This window comes from Catharus ustulatus, chromosome 18 (genome assembly GCF_009819885.2).
Source record: "Catharus ustulatus isolate bCatUst1 chromosome 18, bCatUst1.pri.v2, whole genome shotgun sequence".
Taxonomy (NCBI): Eukaryota; Metazoa; Chordata; class Aves; order Passeriformes; family Turdidae; genus Catharus; species Catharus ustulatus.
In genome coordinates, this window is record NC_046238.1 from 7347170 (window position 1) to 7374277 (window position 27108).

Sequence of the window (27108 nt, forward strand, 5' to 3'; positions counted from 1 at the left end):
ATGTCTGTGAGCACAGAACCTGCTGATGGCTTTTCCGTTTGGGAAGTTATTAATCTTTCCCAACTAAGTCATAAAATCCATGTAACTTTACAAAGATTGCATGTTTCTGAAATATGTGTAAGAAAAACAAATTGTAGCAATGTGTGAGTTTTGGTTGATGTGAGAAATTGGTACTTGGAAGATGTGCCAGTAATTTACATTTGATACTGTGGAATGGAAGAAAATCCTGATAATGAAGAGTCACCCATGTATTTAAAGAAACAGCCAGCTACCAACAGATACTCATTCTCTTGAGGACTGTCTCATCTGTGTTTGTGAGATCAATGACTAGCATGCCTGAACACACCATATTCACCACCATGGCTTCATGAGGCCTGACAAAACCTGATAAACACCGACAAAATGTTCTGCAGGGTCTTAGAAAATGGAGGTCAGGTTTTCTGTGAGTGAAAAGTTGATGAATCATTGCCAGTAACAGAGTTTGCCATATGTGGATTCCTGATTGTACTATTCACAGCACTCTAAGGTTTCATTTACATGCAAATGTTTGCAAACAGCACTTGGAAGGTCATTGCCAGCTTACCTTCCCTCCTTATTTCAGATGTCTTAAGTGCATCCCCAGGTGTTTCGTAAAATCATCTCTGGATCTGTTCTTGCAGCTGGAGGATCCAGTTTCACAAGTGCAGTGATAAGATGTGGGGCTCCTGGCTTAGCATCCTGCTCCTTGGTGTCATCACTCTTCCACTGCAGGGAGGAATCTGATTTTCCCTTTGTGGGTGCACTAATATGGCAACGAATAGCAGATGCTGTAGGTAAGGTACTGAGCTAAAATAAATATGTTGTTTTTACAACTGACATTTTACAGCTGTCAAAATGATTTCATTTCCAGCTTATCACACACAGGTTGGGCAAATGGAAGCAGTGAATCCTGCAGGTGAAAGGTTAATCTGGTAACAATGGGCAAGAAATATCACAGCCCTCATCTGTTTCAGAAGTCTTGGGGTAATAGTCTGTCCTCAAGGGTCTCTTGCCCAGTGTCTTACTTTGAAGGTCTCTGAAGCACAGCAGTGTCAGAATCTTGTTCTAGAACAAGCTGATGGGCGATCTTTTAAAACAGGAAGATGCTTTATAATGTCATTGACTGAGCTGTAGAGACAGAGGCAAAGACTGAAACTCTGCTACTCTGTTCAGAGTGTGTGTGTGTGCACAGTAATCATAGCTGTTATTTGTAAGGTACCTTATAACTGATTCCTGATTGACTGCTCAGCTAAGTAAGGACACATCACTGCCCTGCTGGTGTCACCTTGAGTGGGAGAGCTGGGATCTCAGTGGTCTCTCTCTTCTTGTTGTTCCTGTAGGAGTTTCTGTAGGTTCATTGCATTTAGTGTTTTGACTCAGTGCTCAGAATTCTCCAGTGAGCTGTTTCTCATTAACCATTCCTGTGGGAGGAGGCAGTGGCTCCTGTACAAACATGTGATGCCTGCTCCTTACTCAGACAAGTAAATCCTTACGGAAGGACTGCTTCCATGGGTGCTGTTATGCAAAAGGCGGTAGTGCTAGGTTTGACTTGCCCTTAAGTCCTTCTTTCTTGTACACCAAATTGGTTCAGTATTTTGAAAGGCAGTATCATGTCCCTTTGAGGTAATAAAGAGGCTCTGGCAGAAACCAGACCTCACTCTCAGGTACTGCCTGAATCACTAAGACTACCTAGACAGTAACTCCATCTGGAGAATAGATGTAAATTACCAGTATTTGGTGAAATCATCCATTTCTGACATGAGTCATGAGAATTTGCAGAGAGCTGTGTGTTATTCAGGGGAGTTTCCCTTGGGAGCTTTGTGTCAGTGGTACACTCTGAAGGGCACTCTTAAACACATGTTCCACATGCGCCATTCCATATGCAGTCTGTGCAAGAATAGGTTGTGTGTTCTAACTGTAATAAGCTGATGTTGCAGTAACACTCAGTAGGTTTTTAGAATGTTTGAATTACAAGATCCACTGTCTGCCTTTTGCTTCTCCCAGAATTCAAAGCATGACTATTTTGCAAAGCACCTCTTCTTCCTGGGAGATTTCACATTTATGTGTCAGTGACTCCAGATCATATTTGCTCAACTGACCAAAAGCCTTTTTTCTAATTGTCAGTCATGCAAACTGAGTCAGGCTTTTTTCTTTGCATCCCTTGCCACCAATAATTAACAGCATTTCAAAAATGTAGTGAAGTGGAAAAATTTTTCTTACATCTGGAATTCTGCAAATATTCTCATAGTACATACAATGTGTTTGTTTTTACAGTTTGCCATATAGAGATGCATTCTAATGAACTAAAATACCTTTTTATACTAAAAGGTGGCTGTTACATTTGCCACATGTATTACAAATACATTATTCAATACTGCATCTTTTGAAATATCCACTCTAAAGGTTCCCACCTTTGCTAATCTTCTTAACAGTCTCTTGAACAGTAATTTTGATCGTTAACAAGCAGTAGGATTGCATTTTTCTGATCCTCTCTTGTAAAAATGCAAAGGAGTCTACCTGTTTACATACTCATCCTTCTGAGACCGCTTTGCTCATCAGCCTGTGTGATGTTCCCTGATGTGACAGGAGTGTCTGTTGGCTTGCAAAGGTGTTTAGGACTAGCAGGCGAGGATTCTTTGGAGTCAAGGCTTTAGATGTACAGACAAATTTTCTGGTCCACCGTATGTATCCAGATTTTCCAGTTTTCTCTAGAAACTTGTATATGCCAGTAAATGTGCTTGAAGATTATTTTGCATGGCAAATTTTGCAAAGATTGCTTCCAACCACCTGAAGGACTTCGGTTCAATGACTTGGAGTGGAGCTGAATGCCAAGAGGATGTGCTGCTGAGCAATGTTACAGAACTAATCACTGTCTTGGAGTACAAGATGGAGGTGTTAGAACTCAGTGTTGGTGCTACACAAAACAGCAAAAGAGTCACCTGAGGCTGCTTCTGCATAATCTAACCCAGTACAGGAAATCTTGTGTCTTTCTTGATATGACAGAGTTAACTTGTCAGGAAAACACTGATAGTGTTGCCTTCTCCTATCCCTGTGAAATGCACACTTTACTGGCTGAGTCACCATGGTTTGCTTGGACTATTTCTAAATGTCACCTTAGCCTGTTCTAGTTTTCTTTTGGTGATCCTCTGTTACTGATGTCCTGGAGGTGGGTTTTGTGCAGCGCAGGGGAGGGACCACTGCAGTAAGGTGGCTGTACAAGGAAGAAACTTTAACAGGCTTGGGAAAGACAAAAATGGCTATCCTTGATTTTCACACAGATTTTCAACTGTTAGATCTTTGTGTGGCTGTTTCAAGTCTGGAAGCCTCACATGGAGTACAGAATTCATTGGAAAAAATGAAAGTCATGCCCCTGCTCTATTGTTTTTAATTTTTTATTTATAAATGTGACCATTGCTGCCTTATATAATCGCAGCAGGACATGCTAGGAAATGCTGCTGGACTTCTGCATCATTCAGGTGAGTTAAAGATTTCGTATTTGGCTTTGAATCCTCAATGACAACCCACACTATTCACATGATGTAACAGCACTGGGCTTAACAAGGGCATGCAGGACCCACCTGCTAAAACCCATTCTCTCTGGACTTTATACCATCTTAAACATACCCAGCACTTCAGAGTAAGCAGCTTGCTCTGCCCCTAAAAAGCATGTACTATGTATGCACAGTAATAATGAGGGAATAAACAGCATTTTCTCAAGGTCAAATGTTAGGTAAGTTTGTATTCTTTTGGAGTCTGCTCCTTTTGTTAACCTGCTACTGTGTTTATTTTAATCTGTTACTACTTCATTTTCCCTGCCTCTGCATGGACAGATTAATAATTTCATTTGTTTGTGCTCTCAAAATTCTGTTTTGTTTTTCTCAACACTGCGTGGGTCTGTTTTCTTCCAGTGTGTGCTCTTTTCTTTCACACAGAGATTATTAACTTTTCAGTAACTGTGCAAAGAAGCATCTGATCTCACAATAGGAGCCTTCACAGCATCAAGAGGCATGCTCGTAATTTAGCAAAAACAGCACATGAAATGGTCTTTTCTTGCAACATGGATTTTTTTTCCACTCTTGTTAATGATTAATGAGTTTAGCTGGGGGACACAAGTCTTCAGAAGTTGCAGTGTATTTCTCCTCCCTAAACCAAACCTGTGGTTGTGCAAGATGAGCTCAAAATAACAGACTGTTGTTTGCTGATGTGTTAGGCAAGGCAATGTACATCGCCTTGGGTTTGCCAAGTTGATGTGGAACAATGGCACAGGCCTGACTTACTCCATATTTTGGTTTCTACCTCATCTAAAAAGATCACTAGTGCTTGTTTAATTACAGGCTCCAAAATAAAAAATAATAATATTTTAAAAAACTGTAAAGCATGGACAAATTAACTTCTGTATTTCCATCATTTGAAACAAAAGTTGATTATGACTCTCTTTATCCCAAAAACACAGCCTTCTCCATAGCATCTTCCACTTGCATATATTCCAGATGAGATGGGTAGTAAGTGCATTGGAAATGGGGGCTCTTGCGGACATAGTCAAGGAAATCTGGAGCTCCTGGGAAAATTACATTGTCAGCCAGAAGAACTGAGCCCTTCCTCAGCAAGTTGCATTCCTAGAAAGAAGAGAAATGGCTTCATAGTGGCTGTTAATCAGACATTGGCTTTAATGTAATGTACTTCCATGTTAACCAGGTATACTTGAGTGCCTGCATCCACAAACCCACTGTGGTACAGATCTGGAAGGTTGAAGAGACACAGGAGAACCTGAGTAACTCTAGGATCTTTTGTGGTCATTTGCTGAGTTTCTTGTTTATTAGTAGAACATTAGAGATGCTGATTCTGAAATAACAAATCAAGTGGAAGTGTGTGGTTTGCTCCTCAGCTTGTTTCCAGCTGTATCTACATGATCAGTAAGGTAGCTTTGTTTTGGCTGTCATGCTTCACGTTTAAAAACTTTTCTAATATGGCATTAAACTGTTGTAGTAGCTCTTTACATCACCTGAGAGCAGCATGTGCTGCTTTGGCCAGTCTCAAACTCCGAAATCACTAAAAGAATGAAGGATTTTCTATGCTTGTTTTCCTTTCATCTTAAACAACTTCGTGCCATTTTGTTCAGGATCTGGGCACAAAGCAAGGTTTCTGCACAATGAAGATCCCTCTGACAAATTTCCAGAAGACATAACTAACTTGCAATAGTCACTTCAAGTGCAGTGTTTATCCTCAGTAAACCTAAAAACCTAATTTTACTGGAACATTTTGTTTAGAAGTTATTGCTTATCTGGGCTTCCCAGCTGTTTTAGAACAAAGTCTCTAGTTAAATCAGCCTGGTTGTTATCGTGAGGTTACAGGCAGTAGCTGTAGCCCAAACATGGGGGGTTTTTTGTCACTCCCAGTTCTGTTGATGAGTGTCCTGCAGAAGCCGTTGAGCTTATTGCTCTTGCCTCTGGGCACTGAACACCAGTCAGCACAGCAGAAGTGATTTTAGAGACATGTCAAATACCCTCAAGTCTGTTTCTATTGCACAGCTTACAGAAGCCTGCAAAAGACAACATGTTGGATTTTCCACTGGTCATCAGGATTTCAGATGCTCTTTCACGTTGGCTTTTTTGTCTGGACCACTTCCAATACATATTTATTTTATCTGAATATATTCATACTTCATATTCACTACTCATACTGCAATACCTGCCAAAAATACATTTTAGAAAGTTTGTGACATCTGAGAAAATTTGAGGATCTTTTCTTTGTCTTTCTCCTCTTAATTTTATGGAAGTTTTTTGCAACTTTATATCACAGTTACATCAGACTTACCACTACCATGGAACTAAACCGTCTATTTGTTTTGGCTGTGTTGTGAAGGCCAAGTTCTGATAAGGATGCGCTGTGGGAAGAGCTCAGTCATCCTTACACAGGCAGTTTAAAAGAAAGCATTCTCTGAGTACAAAATAACTGTAGGGAGGGAACATTTTCTTCAGCTACTGCTGTGTAAATTCAATACTAGCTGTTCATAACCCAAAACAAATTCCTTTTTTAAAAAGCTGTCTGGAGGACAGAGCTTAAAACTAAAAAACCAGGGGGGCCTGGATCAGAAAACAGTGTTGTAGTCCTCAAGCTGGGGTCAGGAAGTATTTGGCAGGTTCTCAATTTAAGAGGCAGACTCAAAAAAAAAGTGGATTTATTTGTGAAGAAAATAATTGGAAAATGGCACTTCCATACAAACAGTTGTAGAACATTTTATTAGATAGGAGAGTATCTGTATATGCTGTATTGATAGGTACAGATGTTGTCAATCTGTTATTTAACATCTGAAAACACCTTCCTATCCAGAAGTCCTCTGCCACTGCCTACTGCTGTTACAGCCAACTTATTTTGTAACACCCATAGTAATGGTTAAGGCAGCTTGGAAAGAAATAAGTAGAATTTTTCCACATTTGGGGCTGGAGATAGTCAGAGAGCATTTCCCCAGGAAGTGCCTGGCTAGGGCAGTCTGCGCTCTTCTTAACATTGCTTTGCAGCCAATTAATTAGGTGGAGTGTAAAAACTCCAAGACAAGTCATGCTCTGTGCTACCAAAATGGTATTTCATCAAGAGGCTCTGCTGGCACCATAGACTCAGGCAAAAAAAGGGATACTGAGGAAATTAGAGAGGTGGAGCTGGGATATGCTGGTCCAAGCCTCACCCTCTCCCAGGATCAGAATGGGCTTTGGCTCAGGTGTTCTGGTTGGTGACCATACAGGCACTCCTAGGGAGTGTAAGACTCAGGCCATGCACTCCTCCAGGTGGGATTTCTACTGCACACCTGTATGTTCAGGGAACAGAATGGTTCAGCAGTACTCACTGAGTCCTGAGCTATGTAGTGTTGGCAGTTCTCCTAAACAAAAGTTTAGGGTCCCATCCTTCAAATCCTCTTTTCTTGTAAGGCCGCTACTTTGGCTGTCAGTCTTCATTTTACATCAAATGATGTCCCTCTTAAAGAATAGAGGCCTCACAGACATTAAGATATTTGCTACTTTACTTTTAAGACTGGAATTGTTCAAACTGACCTGAAGCAGGATGGTGTCTGGTCTGTATCTGTCTTTCCAGTGATCCAGGAAGACAAAATCCAGAGTATCCACTTCATATTTTTTTTTCAGCTGGGGAATAATTTCCTCTGAAGGACCTTCTAGGAGTTTTACCTGAAATACGAATCCCTCTGATGAATTATGAACCATTAAGAAAAATCACTTGCTCCCAGCTCATTTTAAATTGTAGCCAGACATCAGGGATTATGCATAGCTCAGTACTGTGTCAGTTATTGGTGGGGTTAGGTCAAATGTACTTTTTATTTTTGACAAACCAACTCAGTTATGTTCCAAAATATGAATTCAGGTGTTTTGGATTTTGTTGGTTTTTAAATTAACAACAGAAAAAGGGACCTATTGTTTTTGTTGTATAATGTGTGTCTTTACTGGAAACATGAGAGTCTCCCATTGAAAACGGTATTTTTAATTACTTTTTTTTGGTTACATCTCAGTTGAGTCTTGTAGTCCAAGGGAAGCAAAAAATGCAGAGAACAGGTTAGTCTAGAATAAAGATGGAGGCTACAGTATGTAAAATTGATTTGGCCAGGAGAGGAAAGAGACAGGACAGAGGCTATTACATCTTCCTCACAGGTTTATTGGAGTAATTGTTGTTAAACTGAAAGCAGCTGCTGAATGTGGATTTTTGTTAGGCAAACACCATATACAGTGAGAGGAGGAAGAAAGTGGTAAGGAAATAGCTGGTTTATGACTCATAGCTGATCAGGAGGTTAAATCAGATGGGGAAATACAGTTTTAGATGTCACTAGTAGTTCAAGTTCTCTTCAAGAAGTTAAGAAACACATTAGAAGGTCCCTTCTTAGGAAGGACTTACTTCCTCCAGTGTTTCCATCTCCACTGAAGTAAGATGTCTGCTGAATAGACAGGCACTTCTCAGGCATGAATCCCCCAACCTGGGGGTTATGGACTGGAAACACCTGCATCTCAACCAGCTATAGAGTCAAAACACCTCTGACTGCACAAAACTAAGGTACGGGTAGTGTGACCAGCTAGGTTTGGGTAAATACTTCTCATTTGAAGTCCACTGCACATAATACAACTGATTCCTGTGAGCTTTCCTAACAAATTGGACTATGATTCAGTTTTTTGTAGTCAGTCTTGACACCAATTTGAACCTTTTAGTTTATATTGAGAAACCCAATTCTTCTGGCTTCTGGAAGGCAACGTAGTGAAATCCTGCTGTGAGAGGTCAGGCACTGTAACTAAGCATGGAGCTGGTTAAATTTATAAGGCCTATGGATACAAGAAAAAAAAAGGCAAACAAAATCTAAGCAGTTTTGCTGTAGTGGTTACAGACAAAATGGTATTTACCTTATCTTGTACTCCAGCAAACTCAATCATCTGTTTTGCTATAGCAGCAAATTCTGGGTTGAACTCCACAGTGAGCAGACGAGCACCAGCCTTCAGCAGCCGAGAAATCCTCACTGCTGAGTAGCCACAGTATGTTCCCAGCTCCAGGGCAACTGAAGGATTGACCTCTTCCACTGTCTTGTCTAGAATTTCACCTGATTAAAATGGGAAAAGATTACCTTTTGACAAAATCAAACTGGTTCATATCCAGGAGAGTAAGTTAGTGACAAGAAACTTTAAAAATCCTTGTACTCAGTTACTCAGGACATTCCAAAATTAAGAGTTGATATCAAATTATATACTGTATCCTTTGCAAACTGGTTTGTGATCAAGTTAATCATGGATATTTTCAGTTTTAAAGTGCAAACTTTCAAATGAAAGAAATCTTAGCTTCACAATATACACATTTCTGAGTAAGGAATTCCCTGAATTATATTCCCTGAATATAACTTAAGTAATTCCCTGAATCAACTAATTTATAATGTTAGAAGGGAGAAAGGCAGCAATTTTTTCCAAGAACTCACTGAAGAAACTGGCCATATTTGTGGAATATATAACTCCTGGATTTTGAGTGCTCATATTTGTGGTTAATGTTACACACTGTAGTCTTATATAAAATTTCTTATTCTAAATACTCATCTTTAAAGGAAAAAAGAAAAGTCTACTTACAAAGTTGCAAAAGATTTGGTTTCATTGCATGAATTTGTGGGATGGAAAACATTAGTCAATTGTTCACCACAGAAAATGTTCCCAAAAAGAAGTGACAGTGTACTATATTCAGTCCTTTTGAAGAAAAGGATTTATTTGTGAGAAATTTCCACTTATTTGTATGTCTAGAAACTAGATAACTAAACTCAAAAAGTATTGGAAAGGATTTTATACTAAGCTATGGTCATTAAGGGGCATTTTTCTGGGTGTTAATGAGGATGATGATGATGGTGAGACATCTTGGAACCATGTAGTCACTCTTGAAGTGACAGGGACTAAAGATGCACTAGCTTTGATGGCTCTTACCTGAGGAAAGGCTATCAGCGCAAAATTAGAGTAAAATTATTAAGAATTGAATCATAAATGTTCAAAGTTTAGAGCTTTAAGTATTCCTACTCAGCCATGATCCACTGTTCTTCTGCCCTAAGCACCCCAGCCAGGTATGCTACTTTGAAAAACTTTACCCATGTCAGAAGAGGTTTTTTATTACAATGCTTACAGTTGTATTTCATTAACTATGTTAATCCCAGACTAAGAGAATTTCCCCAGAAATTTCCCAGCAAGAGGTACTTTTGTTTCTAATTCATAAGGGAACATATTAACATTTTGCCATTATAGTTTTCTGAAAAGATTGCTGGTTTCTTGCAGCTATGAAAAAAAAGTTTTTGTTCCCATATTTTTCTTTAGGAGACAAGAACAAGATTACAGTAATTTCACAACTATAAGGCGCACCGGACTATAAGGCGCACCCCCCCGGATTCGGCAAAATTTGCAACTTTGTAGATCAGATAAGGCGCACCGGTCTATAAGGCGCACTTTTTTTTTGCAGTGAGGCCCCGCCCCCAGCTCACCCCGTGGGGTTGCTGGCCGAGGCCCCGCCTCCACCCGGCAGCCATTGGCCCCCGGGGCCGCCTCCACCCGGTAGGGGCGGTGCCGCGAGCCACTGAGCCACCCTGGACCCGGCAGCCATGGGCCCCCGGGACTGCTTCCACCTGAGAAGGGGGGTGCCGCGGCCCCCCAGCCCGCATTCACGCGGCAGCCATGGCTCCCCAGGACTGCCTGGACCCAGGAACGGGGCTGCTGCCGGCTCCCTAGCCTGCCTTCATCCGGCAGCCATGGGCTCCCGCGGCTGCCTGGAGCCAGGAGCGGGGTTGCCGTGGCCCTCCTAGCCCACATTCACGCGGCAGCCATGGCTCCCCAGGACTGCCTGGACCCAGGAACGGGGCTGCTGCCGGCTCCCTAGCCTGCTTCATCCGGCAGCCATGGGCTCCCGCGGCTGCCTGGAGCCAGGAGCGGGGTTGCCGTGGCCCTCCTAGCCCACATTCACGCGGCAGCCATGGCTCCCCAGGACTGCCTGGACCCAGGAACGGGGCTGCTGCCGGCTCCCTAGCCTGCCTTCATCCGGCAGCCATGGGCTCCCGCGGCTGCCTGGAGCCAGGAGCGGGGTTGCCGTGGCCCTCCTAGCCCACATTCACGCGGCAGCCATGGCTCCCCAGGACTGCCTGGACCCAGGAACGGGGCTGCTGCCGGCTCCCTAGCCTGCCTTCATCCGGCAGCCATGGGCTCCCGCGGCTGCCTGGAGCCAGGAGCGGGGTTGCCGTGGCCCTCCTAGCCCACATTCACGCGGCAGCCATGGCTCCCCAGGACTGCCTGGACCCAGGAACGGGGCTGCTGCCGGCTCCCTAGCCTGCCTTCATCCGGCAGCCATGGGCTCCCGCGGCTGCCTGGAGCCAGGAGCGTGGTTGCCGTGGCCCTCCTAGCCCACATTCACGCCGGCAGCCATGGCTCCCCAGGACTGCCTGGACCCAGGAACGGGGCTGCTGCCGGCTCCCTAGCCTGCCTTCATCCGGCAGCCATGGGCTCCCGCTGGCTGCCTGGAGCCAGGAGCGGGGTTGCCGTGGCCCTCCTAGCCCACATTCATCGCAGGCAGCCATGGCTCCCCAGGACTGCCTGGACCCAGGAACGGGCTGCTGCCGGCTCCCCTAGCCTGCCTTCATCCGGCAGCCATGGGCTCCCGCGGCTGCCTGGAGCCAGGAGCGGGGTTGCCGTGGGCTTCCTAGCCCACATTCACGCGGCAGCCGTGGGCTCCTGGGACTGCTTCCACCCGGGAATGGGGGTGCCGCGGCCCCCCTTGCCCACATTCACCCGGCAGCCGTGGGCTCCCGGGACTGCCTGGACCCGGGAAGGCGGGTGCCGCGGCCCCCCTTGCCCTCATTCACCCGGCAGCCATGGGCTCCTGGGACTGCCTGGACCCGGGAAGGCGGGTGCCGCGGCCCCCCTTGCCCTCATTCACCCGGCAGCCATGGGCTCCTGGGACTGCTTCCACCCGGGAATGGGGGTGCCGCGGCCCCCCTTGCCCACATTCACCCGGCAGCCGTGGGCTCCTGGGACTGCTTCCACCCGGGAATGGGGGTGCCGCGGCCCCCCTTGCCCACATTCACCCGGCAGCCGTGGGCTCCCGGGACTGCCTGGACCCGGGAAGGCGGGTGCCGCGGCCTCCCTAGCCCACATTCACCCGGCAGCCATGAGGCCCCAGGACTGCCTGGACCGGAGAGGGGCGGTGCCTCGGGCCCCCTGGCCCGCCTCCACCCGGCAGGGGCAGTGCCGCGGGCCTCCGGGCCCGCCCCCAGCCAGCTGCAGTGGCACTTCCGGCTCCCCCCACGGCTCTCAGCTCACACTTCCGGTTTGGCAAATTTCGCCGCTTTGTACATCAGATAAGGCGCACCGGACTATAAGGCGCACTTCCGGGTTCGAGGGAAAATTTTAGTCAAAAGGGTGCGCCTTATAGTCGTGAAATTACTGTATTTACTTGCTAAATAGCAACAATGTCTGATACTGTATGACATGGGTAGGATTTCTCCCTTCAAGAGAAACTTCTAATTTATCCTTGCATACACAAAATTCATACAGTTAAACATAATTTTGGGGTTTTTTTCAATTTGCTATCTTATTGTTAAGGACCTGAAAGTATTATACATAATGAATTATGCCTTAAAGGCACCCTGTGTATAAAGTGAGGTATAATGCAATCCTGGATTTTTCCCATCAGTTGCTCTGCTTACACACTTGCAGTGTGCACAACACAGAAAACCACATCTGGTGCTGTGACTTTCTGGATGTCACTGGATACTCCTCCTCAAAAACATCTGCACGAGCAGGCACCACTGTCCATAGAACTACTCTGCTGACCACAAGGCTGTGTGGGTTGGGGTTTTTGCTGCACCAACAGATGGAAGTTGCCATGTGAGTACAATGAGATGTGCTAGTCTTGAAGGATCTTTTCAGAGGCTGATCCCTGCTGCAATTACCTTTCTCATTGCCCACGTTCATGGCCCACTCTTTCTGGGAGCAGTATTTATCTATAGTGTCCACCACACTGCAGGGGTCTCCTCGGACTGCATTCTGCAGCACAAAATTTAAAATCCTCTGTTCTTTGCTCTGATTCATGATGAAATTGGTTACTTTCTCCCGGATTATTTCATTCCAGATAAGGGCAGCAGTGGCATTTTTCCTGATGAGCAACACAATGATAAGCAAAATGAAAAGCAGGATGAAGACAATGAACAAAGGGATGGAAGAGCTCTCCAGCATCTGGAAGAAAAGAGAAAAACAGCCCAGGGTTAAGGTGGCACAGGAAAGGGCTGTCCTTTTTGTAAATACTGAGCTAAATAACCCACAACCAACCATACTTACCAGGAACACACAGAGTTTAATAATGACTGTGTCTAGAGTAGCTGTAAAAGGCTCTGTGTTGCTTGGTAATGGATGGTGCTCTGTAGCATTTCCTTTAGAAGCCAATTTTACAGGCAGTCAACAAGTAGCTTTATTTAATGCTCTGGTCCCTTCCCCCACACAGCTGCTCAGTCCTGGCTCCAAGCATGCCACTGCACGAGGAGCTTCCAGCATCAAATCTGTTCTAGCTCCAAAAAGAGCTACAACATCCTCAAAAATTTTGCCTAGGTTCCCCAAGACTAATGACAAAGGGATTATCTCATTCTAGGAGATAACAATATTCCTCCAAATCTCTTCCTCCTTGTTCTTGCTTCTCTTTTTTGTTTCCCCAAATATTGTCCCAGAAAAATCCTAATTTTTATGGATGGTCTGACTTTCATTCTGTAGTGGGACTTGGCATACATACATGGGGAAAATCCATCCCACCATTTAAATTTTGAATCACCATGCAGAACACATTTTGACTTCAGAGGATGACTGAGTTTCCATGGAGATATGCTCAAGATACAGCACAGCTGATTTTGTTCACCCATCCTCTTATCTTAGTTGCAGAACAAGTATGATTTGTTTGGAGCTGTCAAAAGTCTATTTCTTTTGCTTTTAAGCAGTCACCAATGTTAAGAGTTACCCTTCATGCTTTTCTTGCAAAGTCTGATCGCAGGCATTTCGTTTCAGAGCCTGCCAGCATCATTAGCACATGAAAATCTCGCATCTTGGACCTTTTGAATATTTTTTCCTACCTAATAAGAGCCTGCTTCATTACTTCAACAGGATCATGAATGGATGTCAATTTTTCTTCTTTCCCTCTGTGCAGTAGTAGTTCTATGGACCAGGCCCAATTGGTCCTGCACCTTTCAGATGGGATTTCAGCTTTTTTTTTAGTTTTTCTACATGAAAACGTTTGACATTATCTGTCAACTGAGAACTTCAATAGGGCTGTGAAAAGATCATTAGTTTAACATAAAATAGCTCTCTAGCTCCACTTGACTGGTCTTTACTTGACTTTCATGGCTTAGTTGATTATATAGTCATTGTTGATGGATTTGGATTACTGACACAGCTGAGAGGTAACTGTTCTGAACTCCAGTGAATGGATGGACCCCAGAAAACCCTTCTTGAGGCTAGCAGGTCTCCAACCTTCCTGCCTCTGGACACCTGAAACTGTGCCCCTGCACACCCATGGCTCACTTGGTGGCTACAGTCCAGCCACAGTCAGGTCTCTCTGGGACTGGAGACTGCTGGCATTCAGAATTCCTGCAGACCTGTGCCAGACATAATCCTCTGGTCACAATGGAAGATACTTCACCATTCTCTGAGGCGACCTTGCACAGGCTGTTGCTTCAGCACTATGAGATCCTGCCAGCATGTTTGGGGCTGCCCTTCAAAGACCTGTCAGACAGCAGGAATGGATGGGAGCAGCAGGATGAACTAGGCAGTGTATTTTTGAGGAAACAGCTTTCTTCCTTTGTTGCTTAGCAATTGATATGAGACCATTTAATGAGATTTCTCAAAACAGGGAGAGACTGCCTCTGTAGGCAAACTCAGCCCAATTCCCTGTCCTGCAGGAATGCTGAGTCTTCTTTTTCAAACTGACTATCTGAATCAAATACTCAGAGGGATCCATTTTTTACAGTGCCTCAGATCTTTGCACTTGAATCCCACATGAATGCTACCACACATGAGCAGAGCCCACCTGCCTCCCCAGAAGTTGCTCACAGGTAGAAACAACCTACAGAGTACATGCTGATTTTCCATTCCTAGATGAGTTCACTTATTTTGAGGTATTGAGGAATGTTTTTCAGCTACTGGGTTTTATTATTATTATTAATATTTCTGTATAACACCCCAGCACCTTCATAAACTGGCAGTATGGGTTGTTCTTAGCAAACTCTTTCAGGAGGCAATTATCCTGAAAACCACTTTCCAGAGAAGGTACCTTCTAAAAAGAGAGAAACGGACATATCTCGGTTTTCTTTTCTTCTTTTTAACACAGTGTTTTTCAAAGTTTGTCCCTCTTAATTTCTGTCTTCTTAGGTGTGAAAATAAATTTAGTGACAGCAGTAGACTATTAAGGCAGTCTGCCAAAAGCAAGAGGCATTGGTGATGGTCATGCACCCAGAGGGAAAAAAGATCTGTACCAAAATAGGTAATTGCTTTCATATTCTTAGCTGGAAAATATTTGATATGAAAATTAAGTGTGTAATTCAACCAATTTAAAACTACCACTACCTAGGAGACAGTCGTGTTATGACAGCTTTAGAAAATGCAACAGCAATTTTAGCTTTAATGTGGATTCATGAGATTCATTAAGTATGCAATAAAACTGAGCTTGCATACAGTCAAGTTTCCCATAACCACTTATTACAAGGCAGCCACTCTTATTATTTAATGCTTATACTGAGGTTCCAAATACACAGGTTAGCACTGCAACCTCTTCTGTGCTTTAGAAGCACCATAATAAAGGGAGCCTTCTCTTTGAAAGCTAAAATTTGAAGTGGAAAATAGTAGGCAAATGAAAAATTCAGCAAGAGCATAAACAGAAAACTGGAGGGACAACATTATGGGAAAGAATGAATAACATATATCAGTACATCTGTTTTTCAGAAGACAGAGTTTAAAAGAAAACATATTAAAATTTCATGCCCAAGCCTGTCAAACTACTGATGATTCTTTCTAAAGCACTGAGTTATTTTCTTATGCATCTAATCTTACTCATTTTGGCAGGTTTCATAAGACCAAATCATAACTTGATAATGCAGCTCAGCAGTTTTCCCCTGATGCACACCAGAATCAAACAATCAGCATTTGAATGGGAGTACCTCTGTTTCAGCTTACAGAGATTTAAAAAGACATTTTCAAAGAGAGAAGCAAACACAAAATGTGGGAAATCTGCTACCCCAACTTACCTGCTTGTGGAGATGAAACACCTAAGTCATTCCAATGGCTATGAAACATCAAGAGACTAGCTCAGACTTAGGGATCTGTTATTACGCCAACAGATGTTAAGTTAGGGAATTCAGTATCCCCTTACTATCATTTGATCTTCAATTTCTCTAAAATCATAAAACTGCCCATGTGATGGAGCCCAAACCAATACATCCTGTTCTTTATTCTCATGCAGCTGACTCCAGCCATTTCACCTAAAGTTACAATAAGGATCTTTCAGTAATGCTATTTATCAATCTTCTGGTACATTTTTCTAAAAAATAATTGCTCTTAGAATTCCCTGACTGTGAAAAATAAGGATTAGAACAACTGGCATCATCAATTTTAAGGTAAGTCCGAGTAACGAGATTGAACTGAGATCTTTTTAAATGTTTCATAAAAACTGTATGAAGTTTTCATAACACTGTTAGAGGAAGGTGTATGGAACTGTGATATAAACTACTGATTGCAACTGTTTCTCTGATTCCAAACCAAACATCCCTCTGCTAAAAACTGATGTTTATTGAGAAGAAAAATACGCATGTGAAAGTAAGTATCTTTGAATGGTCTAAGTTTTAACAAAAGCATATACCCTAGTGAGAGTCACACTCAGTGGATTAAAGTAGTATCACATGTGACTATTTAACTATTCTGAAGCTTAATTCACTACAATATGAGTAATTAATAAGATGCAATTTCCTACAGATGCAAAAATAAGAGATGACAGATATTGAAATGCTTGTGAGGTGGAAAACTGCTGGATAGAACATTTTTTTAATCAAGGTGATTCCTTCTAAGCCTAATTACAGAGCGTCTCATTACAGTTTTAGTTTGAATAAACTGATAACTGCTTTGCTTTGTACTGAAAATTAAATCCTAAACATTATCAGAAAAAAAACCCCACCCTTTTGTACAAAGACAGCACTTATATTAGGCTGCTAATCTCCAGGGCTGGAAGGAGAATAAACTTTGAGACCCTGAGCCAGGGGACTTAGCTGTGATTCTCATTTTGGCAATGTTTTTCTGATCTGGCCTTGGATGAGCTGTCTTATCTTCCTCTGTGTTGCCACAAGAGTTAAAGTTACTGCTAGTGTGTAAACTTTCAAGGCCTTGTAAAACTGAATTAATCTTTTTCAGGCGAGTTCCTGCTATGAATGTACAGATAACACCTGAGGAAAGGCAAAGTAGTTTTGTCTGCACAGCGAATGCCTGTGTGACATTATTATTCTTGAGTTTATGAACAACTGGGAAAAAGTGGAGACAAGCAGTGCTTCAAATGCTTTCCTAAAGGGCTCTCAGCCAGCTGACAGTTGAGGCCTTTGAGGAAAGATGGTACATCCAGACTTGCTATAATTTTTCATGCATTTAATCTAACTGCCAAGTACTGGTTGGTTGTTTAAGAGTTCATTACAAGTCTCCACGCATCCAGACAGTACTTTAGCATTCTGGTGCTAAAGGGTTTAGAATCTAATTTTGACTTTATTAACTCACATAACCTGGTGAATGAGGAGCACTTGATAAGTTTTTATCATTCAACCTTTTTCAGCTTCTGCTGAAATTATGCCTTTAGACACTGATGCACTGAAGGATTTGCACACTGGTAAGGACATATTAGCTGTTTATGAAGCATTGTGGAAACAATGCAGAAGAGTCAGCACATTTCCACACATATTTTAACAATGTCCTGCACTAGGCCAGAGGAGAGCCGTGCTGTGCTGGGACTGGAGTTTCTGACTTTTAGTCCTACGCTGTCTTGAATGAGGCAATCTCTCTTTTGTGGCATTTTGTTTTTCTTGATGTTTTCCCAGAGCAAGAAAGGCAGAGTATTTTGGTCAGAAAGTCTAAACTAACTTCTGCCAAACATATTGTAATCCTGTTGCTGTAGGCAACACAATTCAACAGCTTCGTAATTTAGTACATTTAAAGGTCAAAAAATATCTTTTTACCTTCTATTCTTTCGTTACTGTTTATATATTTTCAAGTGAGTGCAACTGTTCTGTGAAGAAGAATAATCATCATCATATTGCCAAATAGCTCGTATTTCAATGGAAACTTAGTCTGGGAGTTTGACATTCAGATTTTCCACTGACATCATGAAAACAATCTGGACAGACTTTATATAATTTTTCACTATTTCTTGCCTGAAATCTAGATTTTCCTCTCTGGTTTTTTTTTTGTTTTGTTTTCTTTTAATTACCATAATTTAGCTTCACTGCCATGACTACAAAAATTTCTGTCTTCTATAAATGCAAAGTTCTGATGATTATTTTCTGCCCCCATAGCCTTTTGTCTTGTTTTCTTCCCTCTTCTCAGTTTGAAAGAAAACAAATACAAGTTTCTTCTCACTGAATGAAAGGAAAAGAACAGAGAAGTGCCTATTGCCTACTTGGGAGCCCCATCAAATAAGCTTCATAAGGGTGTTTAAATCCATTCTCCCCACATAGATTTCAATTAGGATAATTACTACCCACTTAAAACTCCCTTCCCAGTAGCCATTCTCTAGATGGTATTCAGTGCTATTACCCAAAGCAGAAGGTTTATATAATCATTATGTGCCCCATAAAGAAGTGCAGTGTTTAGAATGAACTGGCCACACAGAGAGGCCTCATCTCTATCCAGCAAGCAGGTCCATGGGAATTTGCAGCAATCTAATCCAGCCTGACCTAGTGAACACACTGCATGATTAAAGCCAGAGTTTGGGGTGAGAGAATTCTTCAAGGATAAGAAATTCACTTTACCAGGCCTTAAGCAAAGCTTTTCAGGAATAACACCCTTTCAGGTACCCCTAGGAAGTGCTTGTTTCTGATAGTTCTTATTCCTACTGCAGCACTCCAGATGTGTTTGCACTGTTTGTACCAATGTTTAAGACCAGTGGTTAGGGTGGCTCAACAGAACTGTACAAATCCTACCAGGGAGGCAATGGACTGACAAGAGTAGAAAGTGCTCTGCCCTGACAGCACACTAGGAGCTGGTCTGTGAAAAGTTTTCCAGCTGAGATTTTCATATCCCCCAGGAGGTAAAATCAAGCTCTTATTGAATGATTTTGCCTCAAATTAAGGTAGGGAGAAAGGGCTGGAAGAGGAAAGACCAAAATGACTAATTGTCCTCAGGACAGACCTAGTTCACAGTCTCTTCCTTATATCAAAGGGCTGAATCCTTAGTGTCCCAAATCCCCACTTTATGCTCCTGCCCTGCTTCCAAGGCTACCAGCTAATCTACTGTAAATCTGTCCCTCTCAGCACAGCTTTCTGCTGTCCACAGGCTGCTCCTCAGGCTGGGGGGAGTGCACAACTGAAACTTGGTAATGAGGACACCCACTGAGGGATTTGAAGGATTAGGGAGGAAATGTCTGCTGAAATGATGACTTATTTCTATGAAAATTAACAACTCTAACACACCAGGCAAGGTGGGATTCACCACAGCACAGCAGGTAACCAAACACTGCGTGGGAAGAGGGAGCCTGAGATAGAGCAAGGTAGGGATTGGTTTCAAATCCTGAGTGAAAGCTCCCCCCAGAAAAGTGCCTGGAGTGGGCACAGAGGGTCTCTGTCTAGAAATTGCTTTCTGAGAGAGCTTTAGAATGGCCTCACACATTAAGATCTGTTTTCAAGGACTGCTGCCAAAATTATGTTTTTTCAAAAAATTCCCAGTCACTTTTAATTCCAGTGATCCTGAAGGAATGCTGAAAGAAAACAGTATGAGACTGGCAGATGTAAACTGGGTACCAGACTGCTGAGAAATATTGCTAAACTTGGGTGGCAAGTAAGTCTCTTGCACTGTTAATGTGATCAAACTCTTTTCTCATTAATGCAAACTAAAGCTGTAAATCAGGAAGTTTTACTTTTGTATTTCAATACTTCAAGGCTGTGCAAATGCATGTGGTTCTGAACCTGAGGGCTTTGTCGGAGAATTCCATGACTGAGTAAGCAGAAGTGCAGAGACAAAGTAAAGGTTGTTTAATGTTGTTTACAGAGTTCATCAGTATGACATGGATGACACTATTGGTAAATGTGAGTTTGTTTGTAAAGGACAGAAAGTAAAAAGTATCCATTATGGGCATCAAAAGGACACTCTATAAGCACCAACAGGGCTAGAAAAAGTACTAAAATATAAAAGTACATTTTGTAAAATACAAAAGTAAAAGTACTTGCTTTTTGTCTCTTCTTCAGAGATATTTTACAGTAGCAGAACTCCCTCTTGAGAATTAAAACCTCCATAAAATACATCTGCAGCAAAACACTTATAAAAGCAGCTATTCAGCCAAATGTGACTGAACTGAAGCTTGACTTGCATTCAGCTTTTTCTTGAATACAAATGAATACCAAATTCCAGCATACTTATAGCCATAAATTAAATTTTCAATTTAGTCAGGGTTATCTCATCTCACTTCTTTCAGCTGTCAAGATTTACAATACAGTACAAATGCATTACACACAAATATGTCCTACTCTTTCCCTGTGAAAGCTGTTGCTGCCCACGGACTGGCTTCTTGACAAAGAGTGCCAGTCAGAATGTGGAAAACACCACTTCTTTCATACGCACAACTGTTTAAAATAGTGACATTATCTAAAATAACACATCATGTCAAGCCTGACAAATAAGAAAACACAAACATGTACCTTTCTTACTACAGCAGAAGCTGTTCCCTCCGATCTTTTCCTGTGCTGCTTTCCTGTGGATTTTACAGAATAAGAGTCCAAGAGCCTGCAGTATTCAGTCACATTCGATCACATCACAGGAATAGCTTATCAGTTCTGTTACACAGACTCTAAAAGGAGCGGTGTCCTTTTCCCCAACTCCTCCTTTCACAGATTCTGCACTCCTTAAAGGTGCTCGGTGCTCTAATAACCGTAGAGAAAGCTATTCATCTGTCCCCTAACGACAGTGCTCTTGTTACTTAGTTACAGCACAGTGAATGCTGACAAAGTCAGGTATGAGCCAAATCTGTGCTCAGTGTAAATGCAATGTGTTCAATCAAGCAACTTCAGGAATGAATTTGGCCCAAGGGATTTAATTCTTTCTTCAGCTCAGACGTGGCATGCTACAGCCAGAGCAGAATTGGTAGGAACAAGACCTAGGCATGCGGGTTAAATATAGAGTGCTGCTGGAGGCAGGCGAGGTATGTATAGCAAATGGCTAAATAGCAACTACAGGAGGAGCTGCAATCAATACATTATAAATAGCACATGTGAATTTCTGTGGCTTCTAGTTGGAAAAACATTCTGCTACAAACAGCTCGAAGAAAAAAAGAGGTGGCTTATTCTAACAACAAACCTTGTTCTCAGCTTGTGTGTCTATACTGTTTCCTTCGAGGTGGGAACAATATAATCCAGCTGCAATTAAATTGCACCATCGAAGAAAATCAGAAGAAAAACTGAAAACCCAAGCACAATATGGTAAAAGTTCTCTCCTGTATTCTCAATGCAAAACTCAGACCTAGTTGGCAAGTGTTTGAAGCTCAAGCCCAGAAACTTTTTTAAGACTTAAAGAATGTCTTTCTTCCAATTGTAGCAGAAAAAGGAGCTGAAGTTCTGGGTACTTCAGGCTTTGTCAAATGGTAGGGGAGGTCCTTGAAAGAATTAGGGACCACCTGAGAGCATGACAAGAGAAAACCAAATAATTTTAAGCAGATTAATTGAATAAAGAATTGTGGGGGAAAATAGGTGAGTGAAGATTTAAGTGTTTCTAGTAGCTCTAACACAACTAAGTCCCTGCAATACAGCACAGTCCCCAATGCCAATACAGAATAACTTTAAACTATCCCTTCCATGTATAACAGAGCTTTAGCTCTACAAATATTTTCTTATAAACCAGACATCAAGCACAACAAAGAATGAGGTAAGCAATATTGCAGTCCAGCTTCACTGACAGTAATTTCCTGTCTGGTCAAAAGCTGGTTGTGTCTGCACGATCCCTGATGCCTCCCACAATTCAAATTAGCAGAGAATTTTTTTTACTGCTGGGCTGTGGAGAAAAGAGTTTAAAAGAGTAAAACTTACTCTAAGCACTGACCTTGTGTAAGTATACAGCTGCTCTTTGGAGAAGTTCTTGCAATTAACTACAGCTAGTTGTGGGTGGTGTCAGCCCAGCTTCTGCTTAGCAGCATAATTTAGTGCCAAGACTTCCCAGATTAAGCAACATCCCATGACAACACTTCTAAAAGTCTTCTAACTTGGAGCTGAATTATATTCTTCAGGCTCAAGCATGGGAGGAGCAAACTTGCTTCTGCCTGCCCACAGCTGTTAACTTGTGTGATAAAAGCTATGGCTGCAAGTAACCCTTGCTGTTGTCTACATATTTTATTACATAAGTAAAAATGGTGAATGGCAATAACTGCAAATTAGATAAAGCTGGAGGTTCAGTTCGTTAAGCCACCCAAACTGTGTGATAATGTCCATAAATGGCTTCCAAGTTAATAGAAAGCTGAAATCTTGTAATATGTTATATTTTCTTCCCCGAGAGAAGAATTATTTGGTAGCCTGATAGACATTGGTTTATGCCTCTCTTTACTTTACTTGTTTGCCTAACACATGGTCTATATAAGTATGGACATTTTTGCAAGTTTTTACTAATGTACTAACAATGCTACAAACTCCCCAGTGCATAAATTTATATATTATCCATATTACTTATCCTGGTCTAGACAGTAAAAATCTGCCCTGATATTAATACAACCAGGTTAGAGAACTGCAGAGAGCTACAAATGTATTGGTGTAACAATTTTTATGTAGGGCCAAGACCTTAAAAAACAGGTTTGGTACTTCAGGATATCTATCAGGTACTGGATTCACAGGGCACATCTGTGGGAAAGTGTAAAACCAGATCTATTAGCCCGGGAGCAACATCACATGAATGGCAGCAGCTCAGGATAACTGGCTGGTTCAGGCTGACTCACCCTGACAGTCGCCACTTTAGCTCTGATCTGGCTGCACAAACTTGAGCAGACTTGCTCATGGACAGAGCCCCCAGCTGCAAGCACATGATGCAGCGTGGCAGGGCCATTCCCACTTGCTGTGCATAGCACGGAGCTAGAGCTTTTCCCCCTAAATCCATGCCTGGCATAACAACAAATGGCATGCCCTTCTTCTAATAATCCCAGACAAAGACTGGTTTTTAAAAGCCAAAACAAAGGGAGACAGGAGAGCTAGCACATTATCATAAACCCCACAGATCATGTGAAACACCGAGTGGAAGAAAATTCTTTTGAGCTTGCATTTTCAGAATAGCAGGAGGGATTTTCTTTTATGGGAATTTGCTGTTTTCCACAGTCAAACTAGTCTCTCTTGCTGAGAAATACACAAAAGAGGAATTCTGAAGAAAGGAAGCACCACTCATGTCTGAATCAGGAAATTGCCTGGCAATATCTAAAACAGGAAACAGCTAAAAGAGAAAACAGGTTGTACTCTAAAAGTTGTTCTCTAAATTTGAACAGATAATACAAGCAGTTAGACTGTTTACAGTGCTTCTTAAAAGATTATCAGGCAAATTGAAAAAACCTTTCAGCATTCAAAGACTTTATAACTCCTCACAAAAACTTTGAAGCAGTTAAGCCTACCACATTTCTCTCTTTTCTACCCTCACGTTTTTTGGCAATATATGCTGAAGCATTTGAACGAAGCCAGGAACTTGTGTTACTTGAAGCTTCATCTGTTTCAGCTGTTTTTTTTTCCCTTGCAATCAATTACTTGTTCAGGACAAACTATGAAGTTCTATCTATGTTAAGGAAGGAATAAAACAACATAGATTAAATTCTGAATAAGTCCTACTCTGAGACAAATTTCTGAAAATAACTCTTAAATAATCTTTAAAAGAGAGAGATGGTCCTACCTACAAATGGAGAGATCCTACCTCATGAGGAGACAGCTTAGTTCAACCAGTGATCCAGCTGAGTTCACTGACACTTCTGTAAATTATTCACTAGGTCACACCACAAAATGCAACCTCTGAGAGAACTGATTTCCCACCCCACCCACTAAAAGGGACACAAAGTGATGACTTCCAAAGCCAGTATCTACCTGACACCTCTCTTTTTCTCTTCTCCCACCCTCCATGGTTGCTGATCTGGGAATGTAAGACATGAAGGAAACTCCACCAGAAAAACAGGAAAGACAAGATGTGCTTGAAAAGTCAAAATTTCTAAAAGGTTTGGTAGAAAAAGTATTTGGTCCTGGTCATCTTCATGAGGGAGAATTCAAGTAAGCTGTTGGTAAAGGTAATAAAAAGTATTTCCTATAAAGAAAGAAACATACAGGATTGGAAGCTGTCTTTACAATAAATTCAAAAGGAGAGAGTTTGCCTGCCAACAAAACCAATTCACGATTTACAAAGCAGCTTTTCTTGTTGAATGGATTTATGTACATTTCTGATACAGGGTGTCTCCTTTACCCTTTTAATACCACACTTTTTAAAGTATATTGAATAAACATCTCCCCCTGGAAATAAACCAAACCACAACTAATGTATGAGTTAATTTATGATTTTAAATATGACTAGCTACAACTGACAAAATTCAGTGGAAATATGATGTTAATTTTGATAGCTATCTTGGAAGTTTTTTTTCATCTCAGTTTTGGAAGTATATGCTTTCACTGCAGAAACACAAAGCTTTATCTAAATGATTCCTGATAATAGAATGTGCTGCTAAAGGACTTAATACTTGTTTTCTTAAAAGAAATTAAGTTATATTAAATTATATATATATATTAAAATGTGTAGCACTAATTATCTAATCAACATAATGCTAACCACAAAAGAATCAAAAGTAGAAAGCCATATGAGCTGAGCCAAAGATACAGTAAAAACCACATTTGATAACCAGTATCTGTCTGCAGTCCCTGGAAAAGAGTTTTGAAGTGCAGCACAGACACACCTGCTCAGTGCTGACAGAAGGAAATACCAGGGGCTGCTGCTCTTACCGATACTGTCACCATCAGCACAACCCACTTCTCATTACTGCTGTTTGTCCCTATCACTCTCAAGGATCAAGACTGTGAGAATGAGCAAGTGGGATGGCACAGCACAGACTTTGGACTTTATTCTGAAGTTGGCGGTCCTGATGGGAAAGCCTGTGGAACTGCACTGTGCTTTATCCCAAGCTGTGGGATACAGCCCAGGGCTGGGCACACCCCAGCATCACAGAGTCACACAGCACCAGCTGTATTTTCTAATCTGAACCTCCCTTAGCGTTTTAAGGTCATTGCCTCTCATCCTTTCACTTGAGACACAGCAGAAGAAACTGACCCCCCAACTTCCTTTAATTTGGTTCAGTTTAGTTTAACTTTGCTTTGCCACATTTAAGGCCTTTCCTTATCAGCAGAACACCAAAATGCTGCAGGGACATCTCCTCACATAAACTTGTTTCATGTTTGGGGAGAGTTAATTCTACCCTTGATCCTACATGTCTGAACTAAATCTGTGTGAAGAGCACATGCTCAACACTGTCTGATTCAACTCAGAATAGTGGCTGACTTGAAAAGCAAAAAACAACTTTGCATGCATGTACCTTGAAAAGCACAAAAGATTGTATCTGTATATGCTCGAGGTTTCTTTAATTCAAAGGCCTTAGTATGCTCTAGGCGTTTCTTTCTACTGCTGTTGCAGTGGGTAACTATTTCTAGTGGTAAGGGGGGTCAGCCTTGGGTTTTCTTGTATTGGGGGTGGAGCTTAACAGCAATGATGCTGGAAAAATGTCATCAATCCACTTACCAAAGTGATAATAATTCCTGTTTCATGTATTTTCAAACATTAACGGGGTGAACCAAAAAAATGAGGCTACACTACAGGTGAAGTGAATTGTCTAAAACTTTCTTTGGAGTATTTTAATTTCCTGCCATTTCTCCTCAGCTGTGGACCAGAGGATTGGTGTCTCCTGAAACAAAATGGTTCGATGCTGCCCCCTTGTGAGCGGGGCCCACGCTCCAGAGCCTGAACCACGACTGCCTTTTTCTGTAGAAAAAGCATCTGATTCTCTTTTCCCAAACTCTGGTTTGGCTGTGGTGGTATTTAACACAAATGACCCACTACCCACGGCAGCAGGCAGGGCGAGTACTGAGCTTCAGTGAAGCCAAGCCAGCAGCTCTGAATGAAGAACTTTATGTTGGCGGTGACGGAGCACTGGAACAGCTGCCCAGGGAGGCCGTGCTGCCTTCCTCTCTGGAGACATTCCAAACCACCATTCCACCCTCTCCAGGTGGCTCTGTTTGTACACGTGGGGTCTCCCAACCCTCACGACTCTGTGCCGGTGTGTGCGATTCACCACCAGCACAGCGTGCGCCCGCCTCCTGCAGCCCCGTGAGGGCTCCGCGCCGAGCGCTCCCCTCAGGCGGGGCCCCGCCGCCCTCCGCTCAGGCGCTGCGCGGCCACCCCGCAGGGTCCTGGCGGGCGCGGGGCCCTGTGCCGTACAGCATGGCGGCGCTGTGGCGGCGGGCGCGTCCCCCAGCAGTGTCAGGGCTGTGCCGTACGCTCCGAGCGCTCTCAGGTACGCGGTACCCGCGGGGCTCGGGCCCGGCAGCGGCCGCGCCTTCGCCGCTCCCCGTGGGAAGCGGCTGCCCGCGCCTTCTGACGCCCAAATCGGCCGGGGAAGGTCCCCCGAGCTTTTCCCACCACCTGCAGATGCCGGACTCGAGCGGCTGCTGTGGGGACTGGGCGGCGGCCGCCTCCATCCGTGAGGGCTCTGGCAGCCAGCGCTTTGCCCGGCGCTCCTGTGGAGCCCATCCCTCTGCCCCTGGGCGCTGAGGGATCCCCGGGGTCAGGGGACGGTGCAGCGGGGTGGGGCTGCCAGAGGCAGCCAAGCCTTTCCTGCGCAGTTAGCGCCCAGGGGTAGCGGCCTCCCAGCCCGCTCGGCGCTGCCAGGGGAAGCCCTCCCGCCCGGGCTCGGATGCTGCGCGGGCTCGGTGCCCGCCTCGCCCGTCACGGCTCCTGTGCCCTCACTGGGATCATCGCTCACCTGCGGCTGCTCCCGCCGCCTCGCACCGCGCCGGGAGCCGGGCTTCTGTGTGCCGGAGCTGCTCTAAGCCGAGGCCGAGTGGCAGCAGGGGCCAGTTCCCTCTGAGCGCACCCCACCCCCGGCAAGGCACACACGGCATGTCAAGCTGTGAGTGCGAGAAGGTGATCCCGCGGAAAAATACCTGTGTGGAACTTGCTGCTGTAATATCGAGACAGAGACCTGTACTGGATCTCAGTTGCATTAATTATGAGCCTTTTGGGACTTTTTGTAAAAATTTAATTATTTTCTCACTTCGTTTGCCGTGCTTTAATTTCTGTATTTCGTTCACAAAATCAGAATAAACAGCTT

At 43.2% G+C, this 27108-nt stretch overlaps 2 protein-coding genes across 4 annotated transcripts in view; one reads left to right on the forward strand and one right to left on the reverse strand.

Moving 5' to 3' along the window:
* Nucleotides 1-3394: 3394 nt before the first annotated feature.
* COMT (catechol-O-methyltransferase) lies at nt 3395-26869 on the reverse strand. Of its 3 annotated transcripts, none has more exons than XM_033075464.2 (5): nt 26761-26869; nt 12467-12749; nt 8412-8605; nt 7065-7196; nt 3395-4634 (listed from the first exon to the last, which is right to left on the reverse strand). In XM_033075464.2, the coding sequence occupies exons 2-5, from the start codon at nt 12747-12749 to the stop codon at nt 4455-4457; spliced, it is 789 nt and encodes a 262-aa protein (XP_032931355.1). In that variant the 5' UTR covers nt 26761-26869; the 3' UTR covers nt 3395-4454. The 3 variants fall into 3 exon arrangements, with proteins under 3 accessions (XP_032931355.1, XP_032931354.1, XP_032931353.1); XM_033075463.2 differs by lacking the exon at nt 26761-26869 and adding an exon at nt 21828-22009; XM_033075462.2 differs by lacking the exon at nt 26761-26869 and adding an exon at nt 20435-20770.
* TXNRD2 (thioredoxin reductase 2) overlaps nt 26205-27108 on the forward strand; it is a 31997-nt gene continuing 31093 nt past the window's right edge. Inside the window, exon 1 of the mRNA XM_033075457.1 lies at nt 26205-26292. Coding sequence (XP_032931348.1) covers nt 26220-26292 — 73 coding nt within the window. The 5' untranslated portion in view covers nt 26205-26219. The remainder of the gene's footprint in view (nt 26293-27108) is intronic.